Here is a 10,621-nt window from a genome sequence, read left to right as displayed (position 1 = left end):
ACACCAAAGGACAACAAAACTTAACAATTGTATAGTGGTTCCAAAATATCTGAGACAAAAAGGAACAGGTGCATGGCATGCGCATCGCAAGGGGCTTCAGTCACGTGATCTTGAATGGAGTCTTTCACCAAATTAAGGTTTTCAGTGGAATTGCAGATTTAAAATGGGCATGCACAGTAGTGTCAGGTGAATAGATTACAAGGTTTTCAGTTACAAAAGGTATCAAGTTCCTATATTATTATTATTTACTAAAATAGCCTCTTGTTGGTGGCACGGTGGCTCCGTGGTAAGCATTGTCATTTCACAGCAAAAAGGTTGCTGGTTAGAGTCCCGGCTGGGTCAGTTGGCATTTCTGTGTGAAGTTTGCGTGTTCTCCACGTGTTGGCGGGGGTTTCCTCCGGGTGCTCCGGTTTCCCCCACAGTACAAAGACATGCGGTATAGGTGAATTGGATAAACTAAATTAGCCGTAGTGTATGAGTGTGTGTCTAAATGAGTGTGCATGGGTGTTTCCCAGTTCTGGGTTGTGGCTGAAGAGGCATCTGCAGTGTAAAACATACGCCGGAATAGTTGTTGGTTAATTTCCACTATGGCGAATGTTTGAATGAATGAATAGACACTTGTAATATTTGGCCTGAGGTATTTGTTAATGTGTTTTAGGATTTTTTTAAATGTATTTATAGGAGCTGTAATTTATTGAGACAGTCATTTCATAGATTTGCCACAAAATATATATTTTTAAATGTATAACACGTCAATTAAAATAACAAGAGGTCCATGGAAGATAAAGACATTTTTAACCATTTATTGCATTTTAAATGATGACAAAACTAATTTTATAAATTTGTTTCATGTGTGACTACAACAATCAACAATCCATCTACACCTTTAATTTAGGGAACCCAAAACAAGTGTACTATTAAAATGTAAAATTAATGAATAGCGCTTGTAAAATTTGGCCTGAATTGTTTATTAATGAGTTTTAAGATTTTTTAAAATTTATTTATAAGAACTGTGATTTATTGAGACAGTCACACCATAGATTTGCCACAAAAAGAATTTTTAAATTGTATAACAAGAGGTCCAAGGAAGACAAGAAATGTTTAAGCATTGATTGCCTTTAAACGACGGCAATACTTTGGCCCAATCCCAATTCTACCCCTTAGCCCTTCCGCTTACCACTACCCCTCGTTTTGCGTGTTCCTGTGAAGTGGTAGTGGTGTACCAATTCTCTTTAGCTTGAAGGTGTAGGGCTAAGGGGAAGGGGTGAATAGCCCTTAGAACGAAGATTTTTCAGGACCACACTTAAACCAAGGGGTAAGAAAATTTCCCAGAATACACCAGCCACAACAGCAGGATCGCAGCAGCTGGAAGTAAGGAGATCCACAAATTAGTATTTTTTGTCATTATTACGAATTTTTACAACAAACAAACACATGTTTTAATATATTCATATTCGTGTTTTACCATCATGCTTTTAAAATAAAAAACGCTAAATTTCGCGATCTATAATCCATAATAATAACTCCTGTATAGCAGTCCCACAACATTCTGACACTTGATGACACTGGAATACCTTGTGAGTAATGTCTAGTGGCTGAGAATGAGCTTTTTACAGTGTCTGCCATAATGTTAATGTTGTTTATGGTGTGTTTACATGATGAATATGGCCACTGTGTAAATACACAGTACTGTTTACGATCTTGTTGCCACATTAGATCGTTATGATAACATAATATATGCCTTAAGTGATTTCCTGAAGATAAATACCAAAAAATAACACAACTAGAATAACTACAGCAGTCACGATCATCTGATCTCATATGAAGCAAGATATCGCAATGACATATGATGACGTGTGCAGGTCCTGAAGTGGTGTCCCAATTCTTAGGGGTAAATTTTAAAGCCCTTCCTCTTCACCCTCGGTTTTAAGGGCCAAGGGGAAGGGGTACAAAAATTGAATTTGGATTGGGCCTACTTATATTCAATTTTCTTATGTGTGACAACGATAATGCAATATGACGTCAACATCTATCTACATCTTTAATTTGAGAAATAAAAACAAATGTACTTTCAGAAGGTACACTTACTTTAAGAATGTTTGTCTCAACAGGGGCCACCGGGTCTTCAAGGATTCAAAGGAGAGAAAGTAAGTTAATAATATGTACAAATAAAAATATGTTAACAGTACCTCAACCTTTTCTCTGCATTAAATATCATATCTATGTCTGTAGGGTGATCAGGGTTTACAAGGAGACTCAGGTACACCTGGTACACCTGGAGTCGCAGGACTTCAAGGAGAGCCGGGCAGGAACGGCCTTAATGGACTAAAAGGAGAAAAGGTCATTGTCACGTAACATTGATCATGCGGGCTCATATTAATTACATTCCAGTAAATTATGTGCCGTCGCTGGGAATTTAAATAATCATTCATCAAGTTGATGTAATAGATTACGCCTTTGGAAAAGTATTATACATCCAAGAAAGACATTACTATTTTAGCATGCATGGTCATCTAGATTTCTGTCTTTTCGAAATGCATCTGTGTCCATATGACCAGGGAGATGCGTGTGACAGCTGTCCGTCACTCCCTGAAGGAAATGGAGATGTTGTTGGCTTACCAGGACCTAAGGGAGAGAGAGGAGAGCCAGGTTTGCCAGGCGAGGGCCGAGAAGGGAAACAGGTGCACATTTTTTTGCTGTCTTTCTCAATTAATTAGTAGTTTTGTTCTGACTGTTACACATGTTTTATCATCGAATACTTCAAGGACAGCACATACACTTAATACACAAATACACTGCATTGAACATGTACACAATGGCATCACCTATGTACTATATGACTACATGTTTACATATAATAATTTTAACTGTTAAAGAGCCCCTATTATGCAATAAAAAAGGTCATATTTTGGTTTTGAGGGCCTCCATCAACATGCTGATACGCATGCAAGATCAAAAAACACTTTCATTGTCTTATAATATGCATTTATTTTTACCTAATTATCCCAAATGACTCCCATATGATTCGTTCAGTGATTCATTTGTTCCCAAACACCTCCTTAGCATGATGCAGTTGGTCGACTGCGTTCAGCATGAGACAGAGAAATGCCCACCATGGCTTGTTAACATTGTTGAAGTAGTTAGAGTGTAGAGTGTATGTGTGAGCCCATTGAAGGAGTGCATTAAAGCAATGCAGTTAAACACCAGCATATTGCTCTATTCTTGACCACGACACACATTCAGTATTAATCCACATAAACTTGACCGCCGCACGTGTGTAGGAAGAGCTCAGAGGATCATGAGCTCACAAACGCATTTAAATCCTTAAACAAAGCAGCACATGCCGCGTATTCAACGTGGTTTTAGACACAATATGAGAATATAAGAGTTAACCAGATAAAGTACAAGACATATATATATATATATATATATATATATATATATATATATATATATATATATATATATATATATATATATATATATATATATATATATATATATATAGCCATGCACATTTAATCCAGAGCAACACAGAGCTTCATGACTGTCACAGCGCACAAAGGTCAGATATAATTATATTGCATAAATCGAGAATCGAATCATTCTATGACTTTAGAATCGAAAATGTAATCAAATTGAGGATTTGGAGGATCGTGATACTGTATTATGGATATGCTTTTGAGTTTATAAAAAGATTATCATGCAAGCTTAAATAAGCGCACAATATTTTTAAACCCATAAATCAATCACAAGTCTAGTAATCTGATCAAATTAAAGGAATCACGGCAAATTTTTGAGAATAAATCAACGTAAGACTGAACTGTGACTAAAAAGATCAATTCACTGTAGGTAAACTCTGAATTTTGCCCCAGCAAAAAATAACTTGCTTATACATGTTGCAAAATCTAAACTCTTCCTTTATTTACTTCTGTAGGGTCGACCAGGCCCACCTGGTGTTCAGGGACCTCCAGGACTCAAAGGAAGTCAGGTAAAGTTACAAATGCATATCTTAGTCATTTTTATGATTATCAGCGATCTAGAGGCTGCAGATCGCTAACGGGCTACAAATCCGGCATTACATAAACCACATATCCAGTCATGCACCGCTCACATGCACCTGTTCCTCATTCAGTTGATTACACACACTCACGGCTAGGAACTGCTCATGAACTGATTAGATGGGCTTTAAATACAGCACGCACACACATCTTTGCTGAGTCTTTTTTTAACTGTATCTGTGAGCATTACGATGCATTTTTCCTGCATTTGTGTTATCATTTTGATTCATTGCTGCCTGTACCAACCATTCGCCTGTTATTTGACTACTCTATTGGATTTGCCTGCATCTAACTGTTTGACCCAGTTGACCATTGCTGCCTGACCTTTCTCATAAGAAATCCTGCATTTGGATCAGCACTTCATTTGTCAGCGTCCCTTCACATTGCAGACACATTTGTGTGCTGAAGTTATAAGAGTGACTATAGAGTCATGGTGTTTTTTTTTTTTCATTTCATTAGGGGGATTCTGGGCCTGCAGGTATTGGCCTTCCAGGACCACAGGTGAGTGGAGAAGCTACTGAAATCAGTCCGAAAAACTCTTGATGTGTAAAGGTTTGCTGTTTGAAGATGTACAAGTTGTTTGTAATGTTTTGATGTTTTGATTCAGGGTGAGCAGGGACCTAGAGGCTTTCCTGGAGCTGCTGTAAGTGCACAAAAAGTAGCTTGGTCTTGAAAGTTGCACATGGGTTTGACTTTGAATTACTTGTCTACATTTATCTGATACATAAAGATTAAGGGCCAATACAAAATAAAAGAGTTCTCTAAAATTCACCAAGGCTGTATATTTATTTAATATATATTAAAAGGACATTATATATATATATATATATATATATATATATATATATATATATTTATATATATATATATATATATATATATATATATATATATATATATATATATATATATATATATATATATATATATATATATATATATATATAATGTTGAAAAAGCCTATTCATTTTTGTCAGATGCTACAAAAAAGAAATTCTGATATGGTGATTTGAAACTCAAGAAATTGCTGCTTTTGATAAATAGACAGTTCATAGAAAGTTTTAAAATGTATAAAATCTTTTGGTAAATGTAATGCATAATTGCTGAAAAAAGTCTTACTAACTCTTCAGTATTTTGACCAGTAGAGTATGCATCACAAACATAAATTAAAAATGTGCATTCTTCAGGGTCCAGAAGGACGTTCAGGACTCATAGGGCCAATGGGACCATCAGGACTAAGGGTAGATAACCAACACAATGACATAGTGTTCAAAAACAGACATTGGATCTGACCTAATTGCTGTTATGTTTTATTGCTTGATATCTATAGGGTCCAAAGGGAGAGATAGGACCACCGGGGCCACAGGGGCCAATGGCAACAGGACCAGTCGGACCGCCGGTAAGAACCTGAGATAAAAGATGGACAAAAACATATGCACACATAGCCAGGGAAGCAATCATTTTATGTTCTCATATAATATTTTATTTACTTACATAAATGTAATTAATTTATAGATTGGTAACAAAAAAAAATGAAAAGATTGAAAAAATAAACTAGAATTCAACCAAACTGTCAATGTTACTTAAATACATTTATTTTACTTGCATGAACTATAAAAATAATATAAAATAATAATTTGATATACCATTCTTAACAACATATATATATATATATATATATATATATATATATATATATATATATATATATATATATATATATATATATTAGGTACACCTGTCCAACTGCTTGTTAGCACGAATTAGCCAATCACATAGCAGCAACTCAATGCATTTAGGCATGTAGACATGGTCAAGGTGATCTGCTGCAGAACAGGGAAGAAAGGTGATTTAAGTTACTTTGATCGTGGCATGGTTGTTCATGCCAGACGGGCTGGTCTGAGTATTTCAGAAATTGCTGATCTACTGGGATTTTCACGCACAACCATCTATTATATTTATATATATGTGTATGTGTGTGTGTATATAGCTATAGATATTATTTATATATTTCATAGCTCTGACATTAATATAACTCCAAAAATATGTGTATTTTGTGGGATTAAAAGCATTTATGTGTTTTAAAAGCAATTAAGTGTTGTCCACTTAATAAAAACTCAATTTTTATTTACTATTATTTTATAGTATATATCTCACACACTGTTAAATGATATGTAAGTCAATCAGGTTTCAACTGTATTTTTTTACGTTATACATTTATTTTAAGTTAAACTTTCCGTTTTAGCCAGTTTGATTAAAGTTGAGATAACTAAAACAGTTCATTTGATTTAACTAAAAAATGGAAGGCAGCAAGAATTTTTACAGAACACACAGTGTGACTTTTTTCTTGTTCTAGTAAATGATTTATATACTGTGTCACAGGGTCGGGATGGGACAGCCGGATTCCCTGGAATACCAGGACAAGATGGGGCTCCCGTAAGTTATTTATTTAATCTTCTCCAGCAGCTTATTTTGATACACGCTGTCATTACCAAACTCACACGGGCATATTGTCCTCTATTCATTGCTCAAAGACAGCATCAAACAAACTCGAGCAGTCTTGCCAGAGCTTGTCTCATTAAAAAAGCAAAGTTAGTGTTGACTATTCTCACATCAGATGTTAATTACCTGGGGCTTTATCGCTGAGAGCTTGAAGAGCGATGCCAGAAACAGACTCGGGTCAAATCCAAACCCTAACAGCAACACATTGTCTTCTTGAATCACATCACCTGTCACTGATCCTCATCTGACGGACCCAGGAGAGTCACACAGTAGCTATATTTCCATCACACTTGGTTTTAATGAGCGTTTTGAAGTATCCAAGAACAAGTGTTGGAAACACTGAATAAAATAACAAATGAATTAGCTTTTATAACAAAAAAAAAGTTTTTATGCTTGCTTAAGGTGGTTTTTGCTGATCAATAATGAAGATAGATGGGAGCGCATTTGGCAAATAAATTCTTATGTAAAAAACCTTAAGCCAACATGTTTAATCCGCTGTTTTCACTTTTTTTTTCAAATATTTCCCATTTGATTTTTCACAATATTTCCTTTAACATTTTTTCTTCTGGAGAAAGTCTTATATGTTTTATTTCAGCTAGAATAAAACCATTTTAAGATCAATATTATTAGCCCCCTTAGGCAATATTCCTTTCGATTGTCTACAGGACAAACCATCATTATACAATGATTTTCCTAATAACCCTAACCTGCTTAATGAACTTAGTTAAGCCTTTAAATTGCACTTTAAGCTGAATACTAGTGTCTTGAAAAATATCTAGTATTATGCACTGTCATTATGGCAAAGCAAAAATAACATCAGTTATTAGAAATTATGATAGGAAATGATCCGGTTCAGGCTTCATGCGGTTGCATAGCCGTGGCTGACGTGCACCTCTCAAAAAATGTAACTACACATCGCAACGACACGTAGCGCGTGGTGTTGAGAGCCACGAGCCCGATGGAGTGAGTGTCAAGTCCCACTGAGGAGCTTCTGATGGAAATTTTTGTTTTGTGTTTACCTTATGATTAAAGTTGTTCCACATCCGCCGGTTCCCACCTCGGAATGAGCGAGTTTTTAGCTACTTGTACAGTAAGGTTGTGTTCATAAAAAACAAAACACCCGCAAAGAAACTCTATACAGAGGAACATAACATAATCTACTGCCAGCTAGCATTTTGGAAGTGTTATTGCAGAGCAACACAAACAACACGCAGAAGTATAAATGCACAGCTACGTGCAAGGGATGCGCTTTTTTTTTCGCTCAATGAGAGCAAAAAAATTGCTAAATAAGATTGCCAAATAAATTCTGACATAGCGAACATTAAACCACAATTATCACAGTTAATGCGAATAAAACTGGATAAAAATGCATCTGCCGATTAAATGTAATTGTAGTGAATATTAAATTACCATATTTAACCACTGATGGAATACCACACTGTTTTAATGTGCATTTTAAAGTATCAGGAACGAATGATGGAAATCCAAAAAAAAATTCAATGTGTTGCAAAAAAAAATGCATTTATGCCCTCACTTGAGGGGTTTTTTGAAGAGTTAACCACTTAACTTAATCAACATATAATTTATTTTTTAATGTTTTAGATGTTTCAAAGAGAACACAGTGGTCCCGCATTATTCGCGAGAGTTACAGTGCGTTCTAAAAATAACCTGCAATTGGTGAAATCCACGATGTAACCCGCTTTATTTTTTACAATTATTATAGATGTTTTAAGGCTGTAAATCTCCTCACTACACTATTTTCTCAGATAGGCATTAACATTTTTTACATTTTTCGCTCGTGTAACTTCTACCTTCCTTTAGCATGTCCAGAAGACCAACATTTTGTATGATGGTTAGTATCTTCCTCTGCCTTTTGGGTGCTACCGTAGGTGCCTTTGGCGGTGCAGAATGTTCGTCGACATTATGGGGTTTGTTGGGGAGAAAACTAGCAAACATACAGTACAGCACTTCAGAGTCACACTGCTAGCGATCAAAGATGTATGTCAATTTGGCAAGCTGAACACATTCTGTACTATACAGGAGACACAGCATGGAGGAGATTGATTGGCAATGGTCTACAGCCAATCAGGATGCTGAACACAATGTGCTAATCAGAACGCAGAACTCTATGCACTGTAAAAAAAAAAAAAAAAGCAGGTCAAATTGCACACAAAAAAAATCCACGAAACTGCAGGACCTCGAAAGGTGAACAGCATTATGGCAAGAGACCATTGTCCCTCCAAACTTCACAAATACAGTCAAACGTCCCATACTATTTTAGAATTGTATGTCTACTTTTTAAATATTGTCAAAACTATTAAAAAAAATACAGTTTGTATTTTTTAAAACATACGGAGGCACCCTTGTATGGCCGCCAATGGAAACTGAATATAAACTGGTGGTCATGTCTGGTACTGCAGCCAAATGAAATCTTAGTGAAACTTCAAATTTGGAATATAATTTGTTTAGAAATTAAACTTAAATTTTTGGTCAATTTTAGGCCAAAACAGGTGCAGTTGAACTGAAACCCCCTAATTATCAGCCCCCTGATTATTTTTTTTTCCCCAAATTTCTGTTTAACGGAGAGAGAAGTTTTAATAACTAATTTCTAATACCTGATTTATTTTATCTTTGCCATGATGACCGTAAATAATATTTTACTAGATATTTTTCAGGACACTTCTATACAGCTTAAAGTGACATTCAAAGGCTTAACTAGGTTAATTAGGTTAATTAGGCAGGTTAGGGTAATTGGGCAAGTTATTGTATAACGATGGTTTGTTCTGTAGGCAGTTGGAAAAATATATAGCTTAAAGGGGCTAATAATATTGACCTTAAAATGGTTTTTAAAAAACTTAAAACAGCTTTTATTCTAGCTGAAATAAAACAAATAAGACTTTCTCCAGAAGAAAAAATATTATATACTGTGAAAATTTCCTTGCTCTGTTAAACATCATTTGGGAAATATTTAAAAAAGAAAAACAAATTAAAAGGAGGCTAATAATTCTAACTTCAACTGTATATATGTATATGTATATATATATATATATATATATATATATATATATATATATATATATATATATATATATATATATATATATATATATATATATATATATATATATAAATTACAAAAATATATATATATTTTTTTCTTTTTTACTTTTCACTTCAGCTATAATCTGAAATCTAGCATGACTAATCAGATGTTTTCACTGATGTTGTTTTTCTAGTTATTGTTTAACTAATCTTTTCTTCAGCTGTTCAAAAAACTTCATGAAAATGCACCTAATTTGTATATTAGGGTTTTTTTTGCAAACTTTGAAAGATTCTCTTTATGTTAGGATGGAAATCTGGCTACTGTCTTAACTGAACATTTGTGTGTTTCTCCTTGTCTGTCTTACAGGGAGTCAAGGGGCCCAAGGGTGACAAGGTAAGTGTCTGGATCAGTGAGCTAAAGAGGGAATTTTGAGGTCCCCCAAAGCTGTGGGAGTGTGTGTATGCAGGAAACAATGAATAGGAGGAGTATTGGTAAAAGCGACCGTCTGTACGCACAGTGATGTGTCCACCCTAGAGACACAAACAGACGCACAAGTCTGACAAAAGACTTTGACAGCACAGAAAAATTTAAAAAAAAAAAATTGCCCTGAGCTAAACCAGGGCTATAATTGGTGAATATAACAGCTGTGATCTGTAATCTGACAACATCACAGAGAATCAAAGGGAAAGGAAGCGAGCGTGAGGGAGATGAGACAGAGAGAGACCTCGAAAGCAGAGCCCTGGAAATGCTTCATTCTTTAATGTCCTCTGTTGTCTCCCAGACTAATTTGTCTAAACACAGAGGAAAGTGGCAGCTGATATCAAATGATGCATATTCCTCCTAAGTGTGATGAAGTGCTCTGTCATTCCTGTCGAGTGCCAGGATACAATTCTACAGCAGAACCTTTTGTTATTTCGATGTTATGTCATGTTGTGACACTTTGAAACGTGAGCTTGTGCACTGTAAAAAATGCTGGGTTCCACACCATTTATTAATGTTGTCCCAACACAAATCA

The 10,621-nt window shown here is 35.2% G+C and overlaps 1 protein-coding gene across 1 annotated transcript in view; it reads left to right on the top strand.

Moving 5' to 3' along the window:
• Positions 1-10,621, top strand: part of col16a1 (collagen, type XVI, alpha 1) — a 149,544-nt gene that overhangs the window by 93,660 nt on the left and 45,263 nt on the right. Inside the window, 10 exon segments of the mRNA XM_056479385.1 lie at positions 2,112-2,147; positions 2,233-2,340; positions 2,559-2,681; positions 3,938-3,991; positions 4,521-4,562; positions 4,669-4,704; positions 5,249-5,302; positions 5,392-5,460; positions 6,444-6,497; positions 9,973-9,999. Of these exon segments, the coding sequence (XP_056335360.1) occupies positions 2,112-2,147; positions 2,233-2,340; positions 2,559-2,681; positions 3,938-3,991; positions 4,521-4,562; positions 4,669-4,704; positions 5,249-5,302; positions 5,392-5,460; positions 6,444-6,497; positions 9,973-9,999 (603 nt within the window).

This window comes from Danio aesculapii, chromosome 19 (assembly GCF_903798145.1).
Source record: "Danio aesculapii chromosome 19, fDanAes4.1, whole genome shotgun sequence".
NCBI lineage: Eukaryota > Metazoa > Chordata > Actinopteri > Cypriniformes > Danionidae > Danio > Danio aesculapii.
This window is presented reverse-complemented; position numbering and strand designations above follow the sequence as displayed.